The 26,250-nt window shown below is 44.7% G+C and overlaps 2 protein-coding genes across 3 annotated transcripts in view; one reads left to right on the plus strand and one right to left on the minus strand.

Annotated features, from left to right (window-relative positions):
- LOC308146483 (anoctamin-4-like) overlaps positions 1-15,074 on the minus strand; it is a gene marked incomplete at its 3' end in the record, with an annotated part of 38,331 nt that extends 23,257 nt beyond the window's left edge. The window contains exons 1-4 of the mRNA XM_080518347.1: positions 14,807-15,074; positions 13,183-13,257; positions 7,262-7,477; positions 483-686 (exon numbers count right to left, since the gene is read on the minus strand). Of these exons, the coding sequence (XP_080374473.1) occupies positions 483-686; positions 7,262-7,477; positions 13,183-13,257; positions 14,807-15,041 (730 nt within the window). The 5' untranslated portion in view covers positions 15,042-15,074. The remainder of the gene's footprint in view (positions 1-482; positions 687-7,261; positions 7,478-13,182; positions 13,258-14,806) is intronic.
- LOC308146488 (NXPE family member 3-like) lies at positions 9,438-25,698 on the plus strand. Of its 2 annotated transcripts, none has more exons than XM_080518353.1 (8): positions 9,438-9,502; positions 19,041-19,152; positions 21,206-21,320; positions 21,430-21,873; positions 22,856-23,148; positions 23,369-23,439; positions 24,234-24,440; positions 24,525-25,698. In XM_080518353.1, exons 3-8 carry the CDS (start codon positions 21,231-21,233, stop codon positions 25,079-25,081), a joined length of 1,662 nt encoding a protein of 553 aa, XP_080374479.1. In that variant the 5' UTR covers positions 9,438-9,502; positions 19,041-19,152; positions 21,206-21,230; the 3' UTR covers positions 25,082-25,698. The 2 variants fall into 2 exon arrangements, with proteins under 2 accessions (XP_080374479.1, XP_080374478.1); XM_080518352.1 differs by lacking the exon at positions 9,438-9,502 and adding an exon at positions 13,382-13,508 and having other exon boundaries at positions 19,017-19,152.
- The last annotated feature ends 552 nt before the right edge of the window (positions 25,699-26,250 follow it).

Here is a 26,250-nt window from a genome sequence, read left to right on the forward strand (position 1 = left end):
TATTTATTTTTATATTTATTTTGTGTTTGTTTGCTTGTTTATTTTTTTCATCCTTATTTTATGTTTATATATTTATTTAATTTATTTCTGGACTTGTCCAAAGAAAAGTAAACAAAAAAAAAAGGATAAACAAACTTTGGTGGAAATAAGTATGACTTATTTCATTCTACTCTTTTACATCTTTATCGTTACAAATCGCGCAAAAGGATTTGTTTTTATTTATTTTTATTTACAACATAACCCAATGAGTTGACATCTTGTTTGCGAGGGCGATCCTAAGACGAGCATCTCAAAAAACAAAACAAAAAAAAAAAAAACAATAAGATAAATGGAAAATTACCCTGAACTATCTTTTTGTCAGATTTTTGAAAAACAAAAGCACAAAAACCCCCAAAACAACCTTAAATGATCCGATTCCTCCTCGAGAACACGAGTTCATTTTCACCACTTCGATTAGCTTTTAGCCAACGTAGCCGTCTCACCCAGCGGAGGCCCGTCGTCCCGGGCGCCGGAGTCGGGGGCTTCGGCCGAGGATTCCTCCTCCATGATGTCGGCCGCCCCGCGCCGGGGGAAGGCCAGCGCTGGCTCCGCCCCCTGGTGGCCGGAGGCCGAGGGCTGCAGCGGGACTCTGTGTCGCTGGACGGTCTGCCGCCGGGGCTCAGACCCATGTAGAGACAAACTCACACCTGGACGGACGCAGGAGTGGAAGATGGAAACTTATGTAAGTTTGACGAATTTTGACTTTTTTGCAAATAACAAAAAAATAAAATGTGAAAAAAACCCACGAGGTGCTTCACAATAAGAGCCTTTTTACACGACGCTTCAAGAAGAAACGCGTCGTTTTAATCACAGTTTTGGACAATGATAATGAAAACGCAGTTCGCATGTTTGGCCACCAGGGGGAGCCTGTGAGGAGAATCTGGCCTGGGAGCAATGATGTCCTGGAGGCGGCCATTTTTTTTGTTATTGTTCAACTGAGTAATTATTTACTATGATAGTAGTGTAGTCGCAGCGTTTCACAAACATTTCCTCTCTGCTTTAAAAAATTCCACTTCGGAAGCAGTTTTCAAAAAGTCAAAGTATCTGGTTTGTTTCTCCGACTTTCCGTCCTCCGGAGGGGAGGGGGGGGCGGAGCCTAACCCGGCTGAGCACAGCGATGGTCCCGAGTCCATCGCCGGGAAAACAGATTTACTTTAAGAAGCTTAATCCCGACACACATTTAATCCCAACGCGGCGATACCTTCATTTGTACGAGCTCTTGTTTCTATTAAGAAGATTAGAGCGGCGCTATCGTCGCAGGAGGGAAACAAGATGGCCGCCGCTGATCCGCTAAATGAATACAGAGCAGGGACGCGTCACACTTCCTGTCGGTTTTGCGTTCTGATGGTTAAAACCCGTTTGCAATACAAGTCTCCACCAACAGGTGGCGTATTGAGGCACCCGCTGAGAGAAACACCTGAAACTACGACTCAGATACGTTTGTGGAATATCGGATACGACACTGAGATTGACTGTTTTACCATGAAAAAGTCAGGTCAGGGTTTGTTTGGGGCCACAGCGCCCCCTAACAGGCAGGGGGTGGAACTGCAGGAGGTTTTCAAAGGAGGTTTGATCCGAACATTCCGCCCGACAGCCGGTGTCCAGGGAGCATCGACACGGTCCCTCAGAGACGCCCCAACAATGAATCCATCAAACTTTAACGGCGCCTGTAACTGGAGCCCAGGTCACATGACGGGACGAGGTCACATGACGCCACCAGGGCAGCAGATGGTTTCCCTCACGACGCCGCTGCAGGCGGCGGTGCAAGAATGACATCATTGGCCAGTTACTGCGTGATGCTTTGTTGGGTTATAGGCACGTTATTACATTATTGGCAAGTTATTGGCATTTTATATTATTGTTACATTATTGGCAAGTTATTAAATTTTTGGCAAGTTTTTACATTATTGGCAAGTTACTGAATTATGCATTGTTAGGTTATAGGCAAGTTATTACATTATTGTTACACCATTGGCAATGTGTTATTGGCCGTTGTTGTTACTGTGGAGTTATTACATTATTGGCAAGTTATTGGCATTTTATATTATTGTTACATTATTGGCAAGTTATTACATTATGTATTGTTAGGTTATAGGCAAGTTATTACATTATTGGCAAGTTACTGCATTATGCGTCATTATGTTATAGGCAAGTTATTACATTAGAGGCCATTGTTACATTATTGGCCATTACATCATTATTCTATGTGCAAGTTACTCTATTATGCATTGTTGGGTTATAGGAAAGTTATTACATTATTGTTACACCATTGGCAATGTTGTGTTATTGGCCGTTGTTGTTACTGTGAAGTTATTACATTATTGGCAAGTTATTGGCATTTTACATTATTGTTACATTATTGGCAAGTTATTAAATTTTTGGCAAGTTATTACATTATTGGCAAGTTACTGCATTATGCGTCATTAGGTTATAGGCAAGTTGTTACATTATTGTTACACCATTGGCAATGTGTTATTGGCCGTTGTTGTTACTGTGAAGTAATTACATTATTGGCAATTATTGGCATTTCATATTATTGTTACATTATTGGCAAGTTATTACATTATGTATTGTTAGGTTATAGGCAAGTTATTACATTATTGGCAAGTTACTGCATTATGCGTCATTAGGTTATAGGCAAGTTATTACATTAGAGGCCATTGTTACATTATTGGCCATTATATCATTATTCTATGTGCAAGTTACTCTATTATGCATTGTTGGGTTATAGGAAAGTTATTACATTATTGTTACACCATTGGCAATGTTGTGTTATAGAAGGAAACGACTGGAACTCGTCTGTTTTTCTAAAAACGTATTTTAGAAAACGACTGGAACTCGTTTCTTCAACATTCACAATGTTCTGCTAGCAGACGATCCGTCGGTTCTCTGAGCTTTGACTCGTCAAATCCTCTGGACCTGAAACGAGGAAACACTGCCTCCGTGCTTCTACGTTTCCATTACTGCTGTGTCAACAACAACAACAACAACAACAACAACAACAACAACAACAACAACAACAATGTGCTCCGTTGCGTAACACTAGAACCTGCAGATGACCGACGACTCTGAGGGGAAACTAAAAGGAGAATGGGTGTGTGTGTGTGTGTGTGTGTGTGTGTGTGTGTGTGTGTGTGTGTGTGTGTGTGTGTGTGTGTGTGTGTGTGTGTGTGTGTGTGTGTGTGTGTGTATGCCCCCCCCCCATAATGCTCTGGGGTTTATGTTTGTTCTCCCCTAAAGAGAAGCAGGAGAGATTTGGCAGCTGCAAGACCTGCGACTGGTGTCAGGAGGAAACACACACACACACACACACACACACACACACACACACACACACACACACACACACACACACACACACACACACACACACACACACACACACACACACACAGGGAACGTGACCCATTTCTGTGTTTTACAACCGATGCACCAGCGAGGATGAAGGATGAGGAAATGCGGAACTGCAATCTTGGGAAAAAAAACAAAACAACAACAAAAAAACACACACACACACACACAAAAAAAAAAAAAAAAACGGGGACGGCTCAGTGTGCGTGTGTGTGTGTGTGTGTGTGTGAAGGTCATACGTTTGCACAGTGTGTGTGAGATGAAGCACAGGAGTGTGACGGGACGAGAGAGAGAGGGACAGAGAGAGAGAGAGAGAGAGAGAGAGAGAGAGAGAGAGAGAGAGAGAGCGAGCGAGCACTGCAGCAGGAGGACGTCCACTCCGGAGGACGAGCTGCAGGGACAACTTGAGGAGACTCACCGTGCAGAAGGTGGCGGAGGTAGAGAGGCGGCTTCACCCCTCAGGGGAGGAGAGAGAGAGAGAGAGGAAGAGGAGGAGGAGGAAGAGGAGGATGAGGAAGCCTTCCCAGCCAGGCTGCAGCAAACGCCAGTCACACACACACACACACACACACATACACACACACACACTCACACACACACACCTCAGCCCTTGTCCCCCTCCATGCGGACGTCCTTGCTGAGGGGAACCAGCATCCCCAGTCTAGAACTCCAGACTCCTCATCATCATCATCATCTTCCTCATCCTCATCATCATCATCATCCTCGCTTCAACATAAACACCTTCTGAGGCGCTGCTGCCATGGCGACGACCCCGGAGAACCACTGACAGATCCTGAGTGAAGGAGGAAACAACACACACACACACACACACACACACACACAGAAGCACAAGCAGGAGGTTTACAGTGAGAGAGAGAGAGGGAGAGAGAGAGAGAGAGAGAGAGAGGGAGAGAGAGAGAGAGGGAGGGAGGAGGTGCGTGCCACTCATCGGTATTTCTTCTCAGGCTTCTCTGGCAGCCAATCAGAGGTTAAGCTGCTCTGGCAGCAGCCAATCAGGGGAAAGGAAAAAAGAAAAGAGGGCGGGCTGTGACTGCTGCTGCTGCCCAAAACAATCACAGCTGGCACCGAGGATCACACACACACACACACACACACACACACACACACACACACACACACACACACACACACACACACACACACACACACTGGATTTGCAATCCAATGCATCAAAAAAAAAAAAGTAGGTAAAACATGTAGGGTGAATTTTTTTTATTTATTATTGTCCTATACCATCATTTTCTTTTATTTTGAAGTCCGAAACATTTAAAAAAAATAAAAAATAAAATAAAATATACATAAACTATGAAATCTGAGAAAAAGAAAATAGCAGGATTGAAATTAATTTAAAAAAAGAAGAAAAGAAAAGAATCTCGGGCTGAAAAAGTTGAAATGTATTTTTTTTTTAAATTTTTTTAAGTTTAACGTGTTAAAAAGATCCACATTCAAGACAAGGATGGAGAAAAGAAAACTGAATTCAATTCTAATTTATTATTGTCCATATATGCCATCATTTTGTTTTATTTGGAGTTTTTTCTTTTCTTTTTTTCTGTTATTTTGAAGAAACTATAAGATTTATCTTCTTCGTGGTCCTTTCAAACTACGGAAACATTCAATACAATGAGCTCCATGAAACCTGAGAAAAAGAAAGTAACATGATTGAAATACATTTTTTTTTAAAAGAAGAAGAAAAGAAAAGAATCTCAGGCTGGAAAAGTTTAAATGTTTTTTTTTTAAGTTTAACGTGTTAAAAAGATCCACATTCAAGACAAGGATGGAGAAAAGAAAATGAATGATAAACTCTTACTTTGAAACGAATGCTAGTTTGATAGTCTTCATTACAGCAGTACTCAGATCCACTACTTTTTAAAACTGTATTGGTCTACAAAGTAAAAGCCTCAGGTAATAAAAAAGTGGAGGACCAGGGGCCTCGTTTACACACAAAACAGGGCCTGGAAGATGTGGAGGGGAAAAAAGAACGACGTATCGCTTATAGATCATAAATCATACTTCAAATTTAAATGATTTAATAAAAAAAATTAAAAAAAAGCAGTGAAAAGAACTGGTTGATTATTAATAGTGACAGATCAGTCTAATTGCTGAGTCAGCATTAAACGGCAGCGACAGCTGCACGATGGAAGCGCTGGCACTGCGCCAGTGGTGGGATGAAGATGATGACGATGATGATGGTCAATAAGCAGATTTACGTCATCCAGCCGCTCCTACATTTCCTGCACGTCCACATTGAGACCTTTAAAATAACTTTGCAGGGCCGGGGGAGCCGAACAGGAAGTGGCGCCGCTCCACTTCCCGGGCCGACTTCTGGGGTTTTCAAAGTAAAAGGCGACTTCGACGCTGGTGTTTCAGCCGTTCACTTGAACTTGGTGTAAAATACGAGGATCGTTTAAAAGCCGTTACAAGTCATTATTGTCTGATTTGGATTAAAAAGTTACTCACTCAGCTAAAAAGTCATTTAAAAATCGGAGTTCCCGTCTGTCTCGCGAAACAAATATTCAAAACAAACCGTTTCTGAAGGACAATGCATGAAGACGTTTCTTTTTTAAAAATGGTCTTTTATTTGTTGTTTTCTTGACACTTGAAATCAACGTTTCCCGACATTTTAAAGACAATTATTCAATCAAACGTTGTTTTTCCACTTCGTGCAGGTCGAGACTCAATTCATCTGTAAAACACAAAGCAAAGAGAGAAACTTCCCGTCAGGATGTTAAAAAACAAGCAATGCATTTTAACTTATTTGAAACTATTTGATGTTTTTTTTTAGAATCTTTTCTCTGTATTTATTTTTCTAATCTTTCCTATGCTCTCTGTGTCGGTACTTTTATTGTCCTTCACATCTTATTTCTAACCTTAAACCTGTGATCGTAAACGCCAAAATAAAAGCACACAATCCAATCTAATCAATATCCTGTCCCAGTACACGCTACGTCTTGTACTTTTGCACGATTATACTAGTTTTCCAACTGTAATCACTGCATCACAATCAAACTATGGTGATTTTATGTTTTTGGTTGCGAATATATAAAAAGAAACATTTAAAATTGGCAAAACAGTTTTATATATAGATATATGAGATAATATGAGGTATGAGATATTGAACTTGTGCAAACATGAAAATGATGGTTCTCTTTTTTATATACTGTAAATACTGTACAGAGAATTCTTAAACATATCAGTAAATATGTATATATTCAGAATGTTGAACATCACATAGTAAACACATGCATTAGTCCACTGATAATTGTACAAGGGTTATTAAAATCTAATATATAAAACAACTATACATTTTTAATCATGGAGGAAATGATAGTGCTCTTTTAATGTATTTTTTAATAAACATATTTACCACATGTGAATCTTAACAGAATATCAATAAAGTTAATTGTGTTCGTTCAACCAAACGTAACAGAATCAAAGAAATGTTCAATGAAAAAAAAATAAAAAAAAATCAATAAAGTTTTACCTCTTCTCTTCCATCTCTTCCGGCCTGAGGGTTGATGAAGGCGTCATTTCCTTGCTTTTGCATTATTTCAGGGTTTTTTTGTTTGTTTTTTAAGCAACTAAATTCCGCGGCTGCTCCTCGGAGGAAGTAATGCAAATTCCAGTTGTGAAATGAAAGTCTTTTAACATTTTCTTTGTCGTGCAACTAAATGAAACTCTTTGATGTATATGTCTTTCATGAATCACAAAGAAAAGAAGCAGCTCCCTGAAACCCTTTGATGTATATGTCTTTCATGAATCACAAAGAAAAGAAGCAGCTCCCTGAAACCCTTTGATGTATATGTCTTTCATGAATCACAAAGAAAAGAAGCAGCTCCCTGCCGTTACTCACTGCTGCCGTCGCAGAGCGTCTCCTGGCTGGCGCTGCAGGTGGGCAGCGGCGTGACGGACAGGGAGGCGGGGCAAGACAGCGCCTCCAGGTGCTCGCCGGCCGGCGGCACGGCCGACGCCTCCGAGCGGACGCAGTCCGGGCTGGGCAGGTCGCCGCCCGGGAACGGGCTGTTCCAGTGGGAGAAGCCGATGGCCACCTGACCCGCCGGGTCGAACCCTGGGAGGACGCCACAAAACACAGCTTGGATTCTGTCGCCCCCTAGTGGTGGAGTCTGTACCACTTCGGCGGCTTCCCCCTGCACGGGTTCGGCCACATTTACCCACAAAACGACTCACCTGAACTACATGAAATCTTCAGGGACGATTTGTCGTCGTCCAAGGATCAAGAGATTTGATTCTGGGACATTAACGTCTAACCGTTTCCGAACAAATCACAAAAAAACCGCCCCCCCCAAAAAAGTTCCATACAAAAGTGGATGAGAGGCTCCTGTTGCCATGGAGATGCTCCGTGCTCAGCGTTTCACACAGTGACGTCGCTACCTAGCTAGCATCGATATGAGCTAACGGCTAACATGCCGGCGTGGCATTGGCGAAGGTCTGCGCTCTACCGAGTGTAGCTCTAGATTGTACGGTCAATCACTGCAACTGCGTTTCACTTTGCGATCTCATAAAGGACCATCTTCAACATGCATTATAATAACTCCTTTTAATCATTAACGCCTGACAAATGCTGCCTTTGCTCACCTAAGTCATCTCACCGGGTGAAAACGACATCGCGTATCTCAATTTTTCTCCAAATAATAAAATCTGGCTTCGCGAGACGCGGCTCTGCTGCGAACACAACCGGGATTATGCAAAATGTGACGACTGAACGCTGAAACCAGAGAAATGTCGAGGCAAAACGCCAGAAAATCATGTCAACATGGATTATTTTAGGGTCTGGAACTGGACGGTGGAATAGTTATGCAACACTGCCCCCTTCAGGTTAGATATGGAAACGCTCCTGTAACCGACTTCACTCAGTCATTGAACGACGGTAATGAAAACACAAATCTCTGTGTATTAACATTATGAGAGAACTGAACACACACACTAACACCCCCCCCCCCTCCCCCCCCCCCCCACACACACACACACACACACAGCAGTGAAACACGACGCCAGCAGATTTCAGAGGAACATCAGCACTGAACAAACGCGACATGATCAATAGCAGGGAGGCGAGTGCTGCTGCTGGATCAGCCCGGAGGGCGAGGAGAAGGAATCCGGGTTACAGACCTTCTTTTCACAAGTGGAGTCGCCACTAGTAACTACAACAGTGTGGAACTGTGGGAGAAAAGTCGACCGTTTCTCTTAAAAGAATTTAAAAAATAAATCAAGCAAAATTAAGGCCTGTCAGCCAAGAGTGAGGGTTTAATCTTGCCCACATGGCGAGAACTCGTCCTGTCCATGAGGGAAAACAACTATCTTTATATGATGGAGCTAAATGTTCCAAAGATAAAAGAAGCTTAAGGGAAAAATAAATAAATAAACAACAAGTTGAACCATTAAACTGAAAATTAAGATGAACTCAATTTACACAAGCATTTCCAGATTATGACCTTGTAATATTGAGCAAACCATGTGTGTTTATAGTGTGTTGGTTTCATTACAATGAAACTAAAAACCCACAGCACCCTCTAGTGGCCTGGCATGCCAGTGACATTGCAGTTATGCAGTTCAAATGTGGCGGCGTTCTCGTTCAGTCTAAAATAATAACCACTACAATCCACATAGGAGGTCGACTTTGTGTTTATTTTCCCCCCAAAATAGAGCCGGTGCTCATTGTTTACCGCCGAGTTTCCCTTTCAGGAATTTCCTTTGCAAGGCCTGTTGCTTCCTCTCGCGTCTCCGGGGACAAACTCCTCCAACGGAGTCCCGTCCTGCTTTTAAAGCCTAAAGCGCCTCCCCTGGATGTGGCTTCACTTTGAAGTCCAAGTGAAAAGTCGACCTAAAAGTCAAACCCAGTGATTGATGAAGAAGACACAGAAGGTGGTTCTGCCATCGGTGACCCCGTCTGGAACATGTTTGAGGAAGCAGAAGACGCTTCGTCCTCCTTTCGTCCTCGTCTCCTCGCCTCAGCAGCCGCCACTTTTCACCTTTGAGGCTTTGAGGCTCCGGACTTTTGGCAGAACGACCGGCTTCCTGGATCCAACACGTCCAAGAGCTTTTCTGACAGTGGAATCACCGAAGACGAGTCCAGGTATTACTTGATCGTCTACTAGCCGCGTGAGCGAGCAGCTTCCACTAGCCGCTAGCCGCCCGTGCTCCTTTCCTCCTCTCTGGTCTCTTCCAGGCTCAATCTTTCATCAAGACTCATAAAACTCCGACTATAACTTCAAAACACTATAAAAACTTGGATATTTATGAGGAAACAAGCCGATATAAACACAACAGATCGAGATCTGCACAACTCGTGATGTCACACATAGGCTCCGCCCACGAAGGAGAAGGATTCCCCCGATTTTGTCGGCTGGAGATTCAAAATCCAAATAACTTTGTTATGCGACAACAGTGGAGGGGCAGAGTCGGAGGAACCTTACAAGTAGAACCACAACTATCGTTTTTAAACAATGTAGTGTTTTACATTTCACTGGGACTTTAAGCCCCCAGTAAACCAAGTTTGACACTTTATATTGAGTAAAACTTTCAAAAAAATTCAGCAGAAGCGACACTAAAATCCTCTTTTCATGTTTTTTTTTCCCCCTTTTCCCTCCCGAGGGCCAGAAAACACAAGCGGGGTTTCTCTCCGCTCATGTTGCCGAAATCTGACAAGTTGGCGGGAAGATTTAAGCAGATTTAAACCCAACATAATCTTTAGATACGACTTTTATCGGGGGTGTCTGACGTGAGGAGTTCAGCCCGATGAAAGCTGGTGATGCGTTCAATGACACGCCGAAATCCGTGTATAAAAAGAAATAGAAATCACAAATCAGTCGTGACGTTAAGAGTTGAACTAGAAACTGTAAAGGATGAACAGAATACAGCCCCCCCCCGAGGGTAGCTTCTGCTCCTCAAACTAAATTATCAACCTCCTCCTCCTCCTCCTGCAATAAAAAGTCACCTGAAACGAAAGGAGGGATGGAGGGATGGCGGGATGGAGGGATGGAGGGAGGCGCTGCAGTAATCTACACCTGGCATGTATCCGAACGACCTCCAAAACCCTCGACGCGCGGGACATAGTGTGTTCTAAGCAATATCTATGTCGCAGTCATCAGGAAAAAAAAAAGAAAAGAGAAAGAGAAAGAGAAAAGTGTCGGTGTGGCTCCGGGAGGGCGAGGCCCAGAGAGAGAGCCGCCGGCAGGTGCAGGAATCTGGGCCGAGCGCTGCCGCCGGGAAAACCACCTGGAGGCAAGAGTGTCAAGAAAAAAAAAACCACGAGAGTTTTGTCCTCAATCATCCCCGGAAAACTTTGCAAGAGAATTTTATTTTTCGCTACGTTTTAGTTTTATTGTTTGAAATCGGCTCAATCCTCAGTCAGTCGCCGCAAATAAGTCCTCTGTGTGTTTTATGAATCCACCGCAGCGAGTTTGAACGAAGGAGACATGGTGGTGCAGAGTTAGCATGGTGAGTGTCAAAGGGTGCGTCCCAATAGTCCCTCCTGTCTCCTAACAGTCCCTCATATCAGTCCCTCCTGTCTCCTAACAGTCCCTCCTGTCTCCTAACAGTCCCTCATATCAGTCCCTCCTGTCTCCTAACAGTCCCTCCTATCTCCTAACAGTCCCTCCTATCAGTCCCTCCTGTCTCCTAACAGGAGGGACTCCTGTCTCCTAACAGTCCTTCCTATCTCCTAACAGTCCCTCCTGTCTCCTAACAGTCCCTCCTATCTCCTAATAGTCCCTCCTATCTTCAAACAGTCCCTCCTGTCTCCTCAGAGTCCCTCCTGTCTCCTAACAGTCCCTCATATCAGTCCCTCCTGTCTCCTAACAGTCCCTCCTATCTCCTAACAGTCCCTCCTATCAGTCCCTCCTGTCTCCTAACAGTCCCTCCTGTCTCCTAACAGTCCCTCATATCAGTCCCTCCTGTCTCCTAACAGTCCCTCCTATCTCCTAACAGTCCCTCCTATCAGTCCCTCCTGTCTCCTAACAGGAGGGACTCCTGTCTCCTAACAGTCCTTCCTGTCTCCTAACAGTCCCTCCTAACAGTCCCTCCTGTCTCCTAACAGTCCCTCCTGTCTCCTAACAGTCCCTCCTATCTCCTAACAGTCCCTCCTGTCTCCTAATAGTCCCTCCTAACAGTCCCTCCTGTCTCCTAACAGACCCTCCTATCTTCTAACAGTCCCTCCTATCTTCTAACAGTCCCTCCTATCTTCTAACAGTCCCTCCTATCTCCTAATAGTCCCTCCTATCTTCTAACAGTCCCTCCTGTCTCCTCAGAGTCCCTCCTGTCTCCTAACAGTCCCTCCTGTCTCCTAACAGTCCCTCCTATCTCCTAATAGTCCCTCCTATCTTCTAACAGTCCCTCCTGTCTCCTCAGAGTCCCTCCTGTCTCCTAACAGTCCCTCCTGTCTCCTAACAGTCCCTCCTGTCTACTAACGGTCCCTCCTACCTCCTAACAGTCCCTCCTACCTCCTAACAGTCCACCTCCTAGAGTTAGTAGGCTTCCTAAAGGAGTTAAGGAAAGGAGACATTTTTTCCAGACCTTAAATCAAAACTTTCCAGAAGTGGCTCCAGAGTTTTTCTGTCTCTCCACAATAAAACACAGATTCCCGGGAATTGATGAAAATACGCCGAATCCCTGCAGTGAAATTCCTCCTGTTACAACTTTATACGTCTTTTTCAATATCATGTGCAGCAAAAATCTATTTCATGAACTTACAGAATTTGTGGCTCAAAAACTAATCAGATTTTGCAAATTCAAGTGTTTTTTTGTTTTTTTTTTAACTCCAGTCGTGGCGCAGTTGCCGTTATTTCCGCCCCCATTTTCCAAAAAGTTCTGATGAAATATGATGAAATATTCATGGCGTTCTTCGTTCGTCCAGTCGAAGATCCAATCGTCCGGCGGATTTAATGGCGGAGGAGAATCGATGGGAAGGTTCAGGAAGCGGTGCTGACTTGTATTTTCCTCTCGGACAAAAGGCTTTTAAATCACAGCAGCAGACCGACGCTCTGTGATGTTCCACACTATAGATCTTCTGCCCCCCCCCCCAACCCCCCCCAACCCCCCCGTACACCCCCAACCCCCCCCCACCCAGCATTTCATTAGGTTTTGTTTTTATTTTTTTTAGTGGGTGCAGAAGAAGAGGATCACCAGTTTTTTTGAACAGCAAAAAGAAAAGAAACTTGTTTGGACACGTCTGTTTTTTTGTTTTATTTTAAAAATTGGAAGAAAAAAAAGATAATTTCTTGTGAGAAAATCCGATTACTGACAAAAACGACACACGATCAAGTCGCAGCGTCAGTTGTTCGAAAATGTATTAAATTACATAACTTTAACTTAATTCCGCCAAATGTCAAATGAACTTTTCCTTCACGACAATTTTTTAAAAATTCGATATTTTACGTTTTTTTTGGGGGCGTTTCTGAAAAGTTTTGCATTCATACAGCAAAGCGTTGAAAACGGTGTAGTTTTCACGTTTGGCCACTGGAGGATGCCGTTTGTTTTTCCGAATGAAACCACACACACACACACACGCACACACACACACACACACACACACACACACACACACACACACACACACACACACACACACACACACACACACACACAAATACACTATAAAAGTTTGTTTGTCCTTTCAAAGCGGGGCAGAAGACATTTCTACGCAGCAATTTGCACCTTTCATTTTAACATTAAGCACCCGAGTCTGCTGTGTCGTCACTTTTTGAAGGGGGGGGTGTGGGGGGGTATGTGGGGGGGGGGGGGGGGGGGGTGGCTCACCGATGGTGATCTGACTGACGCAGCTGTAGAAGGTTCCTGAAGAGACGTTGTAGCTGCTGCTGCTCGGCTCTCGGTCTGACGGAGGAAAGACATTTAATTTAATTAATTTGATTACAGTTCAAATTCATTTGTTCTTTTGTTTTTTTGGGGAAAATGTGCACAACAAGGTGTTAAACCTGGAACCGGCGGCCTTACAGGAGAGGTAAGTCTGAACCTGCAGTGTTAGAGGAAGGAAACAAACCCCGAGTGTGACAGCTTCTTGATTTATTGTCAGGTTTAGGCTACAGACATTTATTAAATGTGAAAGAAAGAACAAGACAACCAGGGTAAGTTTGCAATAGTCGCGACGTGTTTCAGGCACAATCTCTAACCCGCTCTGAAGACTCTCGCCATCCGTTCTCTCTTTTAGTAGGTTTGCAACTGGGTGTGTTCACTTCACCAAAGCACAGGAAACAAGATGGGCGAGGGTCAGTTCAAACATATAATAGAAGAAGAAACATCTCAGTAAGCTGCTGTTGGAATCTTCTGTTCAGTTGAGTCTGCCGCGACGGCAGTTTCACAGTGCGGTTGACTCCCTGTTATCAGTTCCGGTCAGCTTACTTCTGCTAACACGTGCTGTGCACTGCAGCACAGCCTGGTTCACAAATCTCAAAGAGCAATTTATGGCATATGTGGGATAACTTATATACGATCATTCTAACATTTATTGAGCTTTATATATATAGATATATTATATTGAGTAGTAGGAATGGTTAATTCGGTCAACCAGATACACACAAATAAAATGCAACAACAAAGGAAAAGCAAACAAACAAGCAGCAGACCGAAGAGTTTAGACTTACAAACTTTCTGCAATTGATGTAAAAGAACCAAAAAAATTCCTGAGATTCCAAACATAAAGAGACTAAAAAAAAAATTGCAAAAAAAAAAAAAAGTTAAAAAATGAACAATAAATGCCAATAAATGCAATAAAATAAAAATAAAGAAATTAATAAAAATAAATAAATAATAAATACATAAATAAATAATAAATACATAAATAAATAAATCCAATAAATGCCCTTAAAATGTAATCAAAGTGTTTATCGTCTACGAAATTTCATAAATTCAAACATAATGGTTTGTCATTGCGCCGCAAAACTGTGGGAACGTTACGAGCTGCGTTCTGCTCTTTTAAATTAATTTAAAAAAAAAAAAGGTGAAACGCGAAACGACAGAGCGGCGGAAGGTCACGAAGGTCACGGATCGTCCCGGATCGTCCCGGATCGTCCCGGATCGTCCTCCGTCGGTGTAAAAAGCTTGCAGCCTGCAGATTCGGCAGGCTTCAGTTTGGAGACGAAGCGTCAGCAGGTCGATCTTCTGAGTGGATTTCCTCCCACATCTATAATGCATCACCACATGAATTAATAACCGAGACAAATGTTGACTTTTTAAAAACTTCTTCACCTGCGGCGACGCAGCGACGATCTCTGCGCTCGGGATCGGTTCGTGCGTTCGCTCGAAAACTCGCCGGCGTGCGCGTGTCGCGGGGGGAAATCGTTTAAACATATTGATTTTTCTCTGGAACGTTCTGGTGGACCATGCCCCCCCCCCCGCGCTGGATACCTGCACAGACCCACTTTACCTGCGGACCCGGAGGAGAGGCGCGCGGCGGCGGCGCGCCGCGGACTTCGCGGACTTCCCGGGCGAACCCGCGTCGCCTCGTCCTGACGCTGCAGGCACACGACCTGGCCGGCGTCCTGGCTGCCTCCCGCCTTGCCGCAGCCCCCCACGGGCTCGCCCCCGGCCTGGATCTTCATGCCCGCGGCGGCGATCTGGCGCAGCAGCCGCACGTCGGCTCCCGCTTCACGATCCAGCATCGCCGGCGACGCTCGTTACGCGCGGCTCCTGCGCGCCGGAGGAGATACGACTCCCCCCCCCCCCCCCGGTGCCTCGGCGTCCTGTAGATCCACCTACTTGTAGTCACAAGGACATCCAAACCCCGCCCCCCCCCCCCCACCTCGCCCCCCGGCAGATCCTCCCGGTCCCGTGCCGCGGCGGCGGCGCTTGCGGGCTTTTACGCACGGCGGCTGCGGGCGTTGCTGCTCCGGCGGGGAGGTCCCGGTGCCGCTTCCACTTCCCCGAGAGCAGCTGTATGGCCCCGGAAGAAAAGATGGAGCGTGAGAGGACAAATAAACTCCCGATTGAAGCCTCACCCAGGAAACTCAAACATTGATTTTCGTTTTTTAAACCAATTAAAAAGGAAAATGAACGACGACGCTGTCAGGGTGAATTTGGAAAAACTCCCACAATGAAACAGCCATAGAGGTTGTTTTTTTTTAGAGTTTTGCAAAATAATAGTTCATTAAAAAATGATTGTGTGTTAAGATTACAGTTATTTTCTGTGGTTTTGTGCAAATATAGACATTTTCTTCAACTGGCACATCAAATTCAATATATTTTACAGATCCGGTCCACGAAAGACCGAGGAGAGAAATGAACCGACAAGAATCCCCTGAGAGATTCTCATATTAGTAAGACGTGAAAATCCAGGAAACAATAATCCTCCGTATCAGAGGAGTGAGAGAAAAGACAAGTGCAGATTAGTTTCTCAACATTCCGGGTAATAATTTACAAGTGTTGTGTTGCAGCGCTTTCAAAAAGTTCCGTTGCCATGGCGATGGGGATCGTGGCATTTTCAAAAAGGGTTTCCAGTTTCTCCAAACGTGGCGAAAGCGGCGTTTCCAATCCAGTGGTTTTATTCTCTCTCTCTCCGGTGTTTTTTTGTTCGTTCGGCTCAAATCCTAAAAATGCAGTTGCTGGAAACAGTCCTTGCAGTTCCCCGGTCCTCCTGCAGGCCGGACCCACGTGCCGCGGTTATATAACAAAGCGGCACGCCTGCCGGAGGAAGCCCCCCCCCTCAGGCTCCGGGGAAATATCCCAGATCTGTCAGACAATAAGTGGCGGCGCTGCCCCTCGTCAGCAGGACGAGCCGGGGATCGGCTGAGCGCAGCTCGCTGCCTTTGGCCTTAAATCACCCGGGGGGCACTTTTAAATATGTCGCTTGAAGAAACAAGGAGTCGGGCCAATAAAGAGGCTTCAGAGAAATTAAAGTCCTCGTGAAATGTAAACGATAGTTGTGGTTCTACTTGTAAGGTTCCTCCGACTCTGTTGTCGCATAACAAAGTTATTTGAATTTTGAATCTCCAGCCTAGGAAGTCGGGGGAATCCTTCTTCTTCGTGGGCGGAGCCTATGTGTGACATCACAAGTTGTGCAGATCTCGATCTGTTGTGTTTATATCGGCTTGTTTCCTCTTAAATATCAAGTTTTTACAGTGTTTTGAAGTTATAGTCTGCGTTTTATGAGCCTTGATGAAAGATTGAGCCTGGAAGAGACCAGAGAGGAGGAAAGGAGGGAGGGAGGGATATTAAATCAAAAAATTTTACTATTTGTTTTGGTTTTTTCTCTCTTGTAAAGAGGTCTGACCGAACCGGGCCAACAAGCGAAGCGATAAAACAGACTCAATAAAAGACAGTAAATAAGATAAATAAATAAAAAAAAGACCCAGGATTGTTCGGTGTTATATTTGCGTAAAGGAATAAATAAAAGTTGCGACAGCACCCCCTGGTGGAGAACCTGTGGAGGAGAACGCTCCATTGATTCCCACTCTTTGTGAGCCTTTCAGGTAGAAAGGGTCAAATCCAGCCCACCAATGGGAATTGGCTGGAAGTCGTCCCTTTATTCTGTTTCGAAATGAAGCTGAGTGGAGTCAGAGTGGCGTCCGTCGCTCGCGTGGCCCGTATGGATCCAGCCGGCGTTCCCTCAGGATCACTGAGTTCCGGGTTTCCCTCGTCACATGACCAGGTCGGAGTCACTGTGTACCTTCTGTTGGTTCCGTCACGGTCCGCAAAGTAAAGCTCCCCATTTGTACAAATAAAGTCGCCCTGAACTTTGGTTTGTTCGCAAACAAATTAAGTCAAAAAAAGCCAAAAAACCCAACTGAGTGAATGATTACGTTAGAGGAGGTTTATGTTTAACCTGGAAGTCGTCGATTCCGCCACTCTGGACGTTGTCTGATGGGAGAAACTTGTGGAAGCTTCACTCCGGGTGGAAGGACCGAGCCGTGAGGAGGGTGAACGTCTGGAAGTACGGAGCCGTGAGGAGGGTGAACGTCTGGAAGTACCGAGCCGTGAGGAGGGTGAACGTCTGGAAGTACGGAGCCGTGAGGAGGGTGAACGTCTGGAAGTACCGAGCCGTGAGGAGGGTGAACGTCTGGAACGACCGAGCCGTGAGGAGGGTGAACGTCTGGAAGTACCGAGCTGTGAGGAGGGTGAACGTCTGGAAACTTCACTCCGGGTGGAACGACTGAGCCGTGAGGAGGGTGAACGTCTGGAAGTACGGAGCCGTGAGGAGGGTGAACGTCTGGAAGTACGGAGCCGTGAGGAGGGTGAACGTCTGGAAGTACCGAGCTGTGAGGAGGGTGAACGTCTGGAAGTACCGAGCCGTGAGGAGGGTGAACGTCTGGAAGTACCGAGCTGTGAGGAGGGTGAACGTCTGGAAGTACCGAGCTGTGAGGAGGGTGAACGTCTGGAAGTACCGAGCCGTGAGGAGGGTGAACGTCTGGAAGTACCGAGCTGTGAGGAGGGTGAACGTCTGGAAACTTCACTCCGGGTGGAACGACTGAGCCGTGAGGAGGGTGAACGTCTGGAAGTACCGAGCCGTGAGGAGGGTGAATGTCTGGGCAAGTGAACCGAGGGATGAGCTGGTAGGTTGAACTCAGCCGGTGGTGGAGGGAACGGTGTGGTGACGTGATGCCGAGTGACATCATCATCGCCGTGTGTCCGTCTGAGTCCAGTTCCAGGATCGATGTGATGTGATGTGATGTGATGTGATGTGATGAGATGAGATGAGATGAGATGAGATGAGATGAGATGAGATGAGATGAGATGAGATGAGATGAGATGAGATGAGATGAGATGAGATGAGATGAGATGAGATGAGATGAGATGAGATGAGATGAGATGAGATGAGATGAGATGAGATGAGATGAGATGAGATGAGATGAGATGTGATGTGATGTGATGTGATGTGATGTGATGTGATGTGATGTGATGTGATGTGATGTGATGTGATGAGATGAGATGAGATGAGATGAGATGAGATGAGATGAGATGAGATGAGATGAGATGAGATGAGATGAGATGAGATGTGATGTGATGTGATGTGATGTGATGAGATGAGATGAGATGAGATGAGATGAGATGAGATGAGATGAGATGAGATGAGATGAGATGAGATGAGATGAGATGTGATGTGATGTGATGTGATGTGATGTGATGTGATGTGATGTGATGTGATGTGATGTGATGTGATGAGATGAGATGAGATGAGATGAGATGAGATGAGATGAGATGAGATGAGATGAGATGAGATGAGATGAGATTAAATTAATTTAATTAAATTTAAACCCTAACCCTCTAGTTACTTTTACAAGCAAAAACGTTAAAATTCCCTGATCTCGGGTACGGTAAGCTGTCGCTGTGAAAACCTTCAGCGTCACCACCTGGAATAGAGATGAAACAAATAGTGGTTAAAAGGGAACAGGCAGGTGTTTTTTTTACTTCCTCCTACTAATTTTCATTCATTAAAATGGAGCCCAACAGGATTGTCTTGTTTTGTCGTTTAAAAAAAAAAAAAAGTATTCACTGCAATGTTTGTTTTTATTATTTGTTTTCTATTTCATGTTGGGAGTGTTTGAATAGAGATCGACGAAATCAGAATACATTCATGTTATGGACTTGTAAGGCTCATCCTAGCACACGTTCCATGTTTACCTTGCTGATGGTCTTGATAGAGGTTCCTGGTTTCCCCGGACCAGGGAGGAGCTGCTTGGGAGCGCCGCCGCTACGTTTCCCTCCTTTGGCCTGAAGGTTTAAACAAATTGTTTCTGCGGGACTTCCTCACTTTGTTTCCCACAAAGTCCAGCCGAGGTAAGAACACTGTGCTTCCTTTCTCCACATAGATCTAGAACATTCTGTGTTTCTTTCACTGGCGCCACTTCAGGTTTGGCATTTTATTAAATGTGTGTGTATATATATATAAATATATATTCTTGTAAATAAAATTAAAACAGTACTTTATGGTGAAATGCTCAAAGACACTCCTACATGTGGCAATATTTGAAAAAAATACAAGTCAAGTTCACTTTGTTTCATCTTCACATCTGCAGTAGTAATGCTGCCATTTACCAAGTGACATAAGAAGATATATATATATATATAGAGAGAGAGTATAAATAGTATATATATAAAGTATAAATGGCATATATATATATATATATATATATATATATATAATTAGACTATTAGAGTTCAGTGAATAATAAATATTCACATAACCAAGTGATATAAGAAGTTTTAAACTGTTTAAAACATTGATATTTTACATGCAACGGTGTCATTTAAATGTCCATATCTTTATTGTTAATCTAAAAAAACTCTCAAAATATGCCGTTTTTGACGCCGGCACCTGTTAAAGGAGTTGATTTTTGTTAACATGTTTATGTAAGGCAGCTATTAAGTAGGCGTCACTCTTGCACTGGTTGTTTCAAAAGAGCACAATGCACTGTGTCAGGTTTGTCCCTCTCAGGACGCCGTAACGCCGTAGACTTTACCTTCGTCCTGGTTTATGTTCAGCAGCAAGGTGAGCAGCTTCGCCGCGTCCGGGAAACACCAGGTTGAAAACAGAGATTAAACACAGATTTTTTCCTTATTTATGTACAGTAATTGTGTAAATGAGTGTCAGTCTAGGTTGTTTTGTGATGTCATATAACTATGTATATATATATATATATATATATATATATATATATATATATATATATATATATATATATATATATATATATATATATATATATATATATATATATATATATATATATATATACAGTAATTGTGTAAATGAGTGTCAGTCTAGGTTGTTTTGTGATGTCATATAACTATGTATATATATATATATATATATATATATATATATATATATATATATATATATATATATATATATATATATATATATACGTATGTATATATTCAGGATTTATGATTGTTCAGGTCAGAGTGTTTCTGTTTCAATGCGTTGTGCGTTGTGGACGACAGGTATTGTTTTGTTTTGCTCCGTCCGGCTGAAATAAAGCAGAAGATTCGAGCGCGACCACAAATCCGGTGCCTCGCCCTCGCCCTCGCCCTCGCCCTCGCCCTCGCCACTCGTCTCAAAGATCAATTCAAGCACAAGGCAGAGTCCTGGCAATAGGCGCGTCTGTTTGAAGAGCTAATAAGTAAATAAAAGAAGCGTCCCGTTTCACCTCACCAGTCCATACAGGTGTTCACTCTCTGTTGCCAGTGTCCTGCACTGTGACATTGTAGTGAACGGTCCAACACTGTCATTAGAGTAAAGAGTTGTGCAAACTGGAAAATGATCAAATGAACCTGCAAGGGATGTGAAAATGTAAAATGGTGGTAATTATGAAGTGGAGCGAATGAAAGGCTAGTTCCAAACGTGTGATTAAAAGAAACGGGGCCCAGAGAATGGCTGTGGAAAAGAGAGAAAAGAAAAACCCAAACAAAACAAGGAAACAGAAGAAGAGATAACAATCGAAAAATGTGACCGACGTTAACACACCTATGTTTTAAGTGCTTTGAATTATGTACTCGGCCCGTACTTGTTTTTATGTTCGGTGGATGAACTGAACAAGTTTCTCTTCTGAGGAGGACTGTGTGTGTGTGTGCGTGTGTGTGCGTGTGTGTGTGTGTGCGTGTGCGTGTGCGTGTGCGTGTGCGTGTGCGTGTGTGTGTGTGTGTGTGTGTGTGTGTGGTTTCCCTTCACTATAATAAAGACGTCGTTCTGCACAAGGAACTGATCCTGGAATCGGTCTAATTAATTTCCCCCCCAAACATGTTTGGATTTTTATTTCTCATCTTCTTGTTGTACGTCTCAGTTTTTCCCTTGTAAAAAAAATGTGCTTTTGTTTTTTTTTCTCAGATAAACCAGGAAATTGAGATCCATCATGAAAAGAGCAGGATTGTTGAAGTTTGGCATCGTCCTTCTGTTCTTCGGTCTGTTTGTCGTCACCTTCTTCTTCACGGACTTCCTGGAGGTGAGAACTCGGAGACGTCACGGGGAGAAGGCGTCTGAATCAAGCAGTGAAGGAAAGATATTCAGTCAATGAGAGGAAAAAACAAACAAACATACTTTGGTTCTGCCAGATTCCGAAATCACCGAAGCCCCAAATGAAGGACGTCCGAGTCTCCATCAATCTGCGGATGAACCGACGCTCCTGCACCTTACGACCCCTGTCCCCCGAGGAGAGCGACGAGGAAGACCTCCTGCTGGAGTCCATCGCTTGGCCGGACGTCCCAGCGGTCCCGCCTCCCGTTTCCCTGAACGCAACCAGCAATGCGGCCCGGAGCCACTTCGCCATCCGGCCGAGGAGCGGCGGTGGACCGTGGCGCGTCGGGGACCAGCTGGAGGTCACGATCACCATGTACAACTTTCAGGGTCGCCCCAAGAACCGTGGTGGAGATTTCCTTCTGGCGCGGCTGCACAACCGGACGCTGGAAGCCGGCGTGGCGGGCCGAGTGGTGGATCACCTGGACGGCACCTACTCCGCCCTGTTCCCCTTGCTCTGGGAAGGAAACTCATATGTGGCGGTAACGAGTTCCGTCAATCGTCCGTTCTCTTTGCCTTCCCGACAGCTGACACTTGTTTGAATACCGTAGGGATCGTCGGCGCGGTGGTATGGCTTCGTTTGAACCACAACTGTGGTGCATTTAGGTTAGAGGCAGAGGGGGATACCCGCCATATCTGGCAACGCAGGTCAGCCCGTGAAGATCGATTTTCAAGTGGTTGTTAAACACGAGCCGCCAAAATCTAGACGACACGAGGAGGAAGGAAGGAGGAGAATGAGGAGAATAAGAGAGCACAGCTTTTATTCTGGCGGGGCCGGATCCTCTGGCGCTGATATGCGCCGCCGGTCACACGTCGACAATGAAGCAGAATAATAACAATAATAATAATAATAATAATAACAATAATAATAGTAATAATGCATTTCATATTTAAAGTGAAAAAGTTTCCGCCGTCTTCCGACGGAGGGGTGGCTAACCCTAAGCCTAACCCCAACCCTAACCCTACCACTAACCCCAACCCTAACCCTAACCCCAACCCTAACCCTAACCCTAACCCCAACCCTAACCCTAACCCTACCACTAACCCCAACCCTAACCACAACCCTAACCCAACCCTAACCCTAACCCTAACCTTACCATTAACCCCAACCCTAACCCTACCACTAACCCCAACCCTACCACTAACTCCAACCCTAACCTTAATCCCAACCCTACCCCTAACCCTAACCCCAACCCTAACCACAACCCTAACCCCAACCCTAACCTTACCATTAACCCCAACCCTAACCCTACCATTAATCCCAACCCTAACCCTACCACTAACCCCAACCCAACCACTAACTCCAACCCTAACCTTAACCCCAACCCTAACCCTAACCCCAACCCTACCCCTAACCCTAACCCCAACCCTAACCACAACCCTAACCCCAACCCTCACCCTACCCCTAACCCTTACCCTATACCGTGATCTGTGACTATCGTCCTTGGTTCTTTGCTCCGACAGGTGACGCTGGTACACCCCAGCGAGGCGATCCCATTCCTGCACAGGTTTGCCAGTGAAATGCCGGATGCGGTGGACTTTTACAGCACCTTCCACTCAGGCTCTCTCACTCAGACGACCATGTGCAGCGTGTGCTTACCGCCGAGCCGGCAGCCGCTGTGCAACTACACCGACCTCGGTACCGGCGAGCTGTGGTTCTGCTACAAGCCGCAGAATCTGAGCTGCGACACCAGGATCCGACACCACAGCGTGTACCAAAAAAGCCCAAAGGCCGAGGAGCACGTACTCTTTAAGAAGTGAGTGGTGGCACGTCATTGACTCTTGACTTGAACTGAACGAACGACTGACTAAAAGTTGAAGAGACAAGCAAAAAAAACAAACGACCTGGGTGGGCCGGTTTTTCCTGAAAGCACACACTTCACGGTTGATCTCAGCTGTAACTTGCAAAAATGTTTTCAGAATACTTTTTTTTTTTTTTTATGTCGCTACAATTTTAACAACTTTGCTTTGCTCCAGCGGTTTCACCATGAAAGTTCCTATTCCGGCTTCGGGACTTGATCACGTCACTGTGTTTCCAAAAACCAAAGGTAAATTCCAATTAAAAACTTTTTTTTTTTACTCCCACCAATAAGCTCTGATCACAATCTGAGGTGAGTTTCTTGCATGTGCACACGCGTGAAAACAAAATGAAAACTTACAGCAGCAATCAATCGGGATCAGTCAGAACGTCGGTTTAGAGGATTTTGAGCTTATTTTTTAGAAAAATGTGGCCTCGTGACGCCTCCTGTGGCGGGGGAGAGAACTACAAGTTTCTGAAAATGGACTGTAAAAAGCACACTTGGGTTTTAGATGATTTCAAGTTGTTCCAGCAGATTGTTTGCTAACATGGTCCTTTTTCGGCCATCGTCATTTTCCGTAAACACTCGGATGAGCCGGCCCTTTAAATGTTGTCGCTGCAAGGAATTGTGGGGCAGCATGAGCTGGTCTCCTTTGGTAAAGGATGCACCAGTGCTACCGTCGGCTAAAGGAGGTTCTAAAGGAAGCAATGAGGCTCCTTTTCTCTGCTTATTGAGAATTCAGTCAGTCGTTATCGGTCAGACAGTCGTACTTCCGGGGTTCAGGAGAAGTGGATAGAGACTCCATAGTCTTACTGGGTGACTTCAATGCTCACGATGGCAACGACCGGGTAACCGGGATTTGGTACCAGGGCTCCTTGGGTCTCAGGTCGATTGGTCGTTTAGCCCGGACGGCATTTCAATCAATGTAAGCAACGATAGAAATATGTGGTAGTTTTCCTTTAAGACGGAATTTGACGTGCCGATGAAACAATCTGAAAAAAGGTTGCATCGTCAAATGAAACCATAATTCAACCCTTTGACAGGTGAACCTGCAGCGAACAGTGTCGCGGGGATACCCGGACCCGCTGGGTACTACTACAAAGGTCTGTGGATTTCACTGAGCGGCACCACAGTTCACCAGTTCAACACCGCCTCTGCCATGAGCCAGTGTCTCAAGGACAAGGTGGTCCACATGTATGGAGACTCCACAGTCAGGCAGTGGTTTGAATTCCTCTTCGGGGAACTCCCAGGTAATCCCACCTGAAATAACGTCACACACTTTCAATTCAACGGCCCAACTGAAGCGTGACCCGTTCCTTTTCGAACGCTCTCAGATCTCAAGGTGTACAACCTGCACCGCATGAAGCAGTCGGGACCTTACGTGGCCCTGGACTACGACAAGAACATCTTCGTGACGTACCGCTGCCACGGCCTTCCTCTTCGTATCGTCCCCTCGCCAATTACAGAGCTGCACTACGTTGCCAATGAACTCAACGGAATAACCGGAGGGAAGACCACAGTGGTCATCATCGGTGTCTGGGCACACTTCACCACCTTCCCCATCAGGTACTACATCCGCCGGATGATGAGCATCCGGAAGGCAGTCGTTCGACTCCTTGCCAGAGCTCCCGACACTAAAGTGATCATCCGGACGGCGAACCTCAAACACTCTTCGACGGCCTTTTTGGCGCTGCTTGGTGGCGACTGGCCTTCACTGCAGCGGGACAGGGTTCTCAGGGCCCTGTTCAAAGGAGTGGATGTTCATCTGGTGGACGCCTGGGAGATGACGGTGGCTCACTACCTCCAGCATGACCTTCACCCTCCCCGGCCCATCATCAGGAATATGATCGACGTTGTTCTGTCATATGTATGCCCCTCGAAGAAAAGGTAGATGTGTTATATTCTCGTGACAAACAAACAACAACAAAAAAATGTAATTGTGAGGGTTTTTTTTTATAGGTTTTTACAAAGTTTCTGTACTATTTGTAGACTTGGCCGTGTTCAGTAAATCTTAAGTAAATAAAATCCACAGGAAATCATGGCAAACGTGTGCAAAACACAGGATTTCAGGATTTATTTTTAAATACATTTGTTCACGCATTGAACTTATTTATTACAGAAGATGCTTTTTTGCCTCGAAAAGAAGTGTTGAAGTACTGGCCTCGAGACTGCTTAAAGTGTAGAAGTAATACAGACGTCGTTCAGGGCAAAACCGGCTCCGTCCACGTGGAAGAGCTTGAGGTGAAATTGGCGCGATAAGCAACCGTCTCAACATGTACAGAACAGGTACAGAATTCTTTACGGGGGAGTGGAGGGAGGTGTTAATCAACTGTTTTCTCGTGGTTCTGTGAGACAGGAAGGAAAGACTTTGTTTTATTTTGCTCTTTTTGTTTGGTTCGGTAATTCAGAGTTTTCAATAAACTCTTACTTTGATTTTTTCATTACCCCTGAGCCGTTTAATCAAAATGTTTGACACTAAATCACAATGCAAATAAACTTTTATTCTCACTGAGACATTTTTTTTTTTGGGTGTGGCTGCTTGCGACCTGTGAATCAATCAGCACTCCTAAAAAATTGTTTTGATTCACTATTTCCATCTCGACACCCGCTATCTGTACTTTAGCCTGATTACTTATTTCACACTTTCCAAAAATCATAATTTTTGTTTTACATAGATTTAGTGATATTTCAGAAACTTTACGGACGTCATTGATGTACAGAATAAACAGTTTGGGTCCGAGCACTGATCCCTGGGGGACGCCGCACACAATTTGAGAGTAAAAGTCTCCCGTGTTCACAAACTGTTCCCTGTTCTCTAAATAGCTTCTCATCCAACTCAATACAACTCCTCTGACTTCATACTTCTCCAATTTATTCATTCATATTTCATGATTTATGTTATCAAATGCTTCTTCTTTTTTTTTTTTTATCAATAAAATCTCAAGCTTCATTTTTTGGAGTGAAAAAGAGGCTTTGAGCAACATGTCCGCTATTTTTTCAGCCGTCTTTTCCGAAAATTGACCGTTGGACAACAAACAACCGCCAGCGCCGTCGGATGAA

This window comes from Blennius ocellaris (genome assembly GCF_963422515.1).
Source record: "Blennius ocellaris genome assembly, chromosome: 22".
Taxonomy (NCBI): Eukaryota; Metazoa; Chordata; class Actinopteri; order Blenniiformes; family Blenniidae; genus Blennius; species Blennius ocellaris.

Bases quoted from the DNA above. Each gene is read 5' to 3' on its own strand.
- LOC308146488 (XM_080518353.1), top strand. From the start codon at position 21,231: ATGAAAAGAGCAGGATTGTTGAAGTTTGGCATCGTCCTTCTGTTCTTC. The intron at 23,440-24,233 runs GTAAATTCCAAT...ACCCTTTGACAG, and splicing joins TGTGTTTCCAAAAACCAAAG to GTGAACCTGCAGCGAACAGT. The intron at 24,441-24,524 runs GTAATCCCACCT...GAACGCTCTCAG, and splicing joins CCTCTTCGGGGAACTCCCAG to ATCTCAAGGTGTACAACCTG.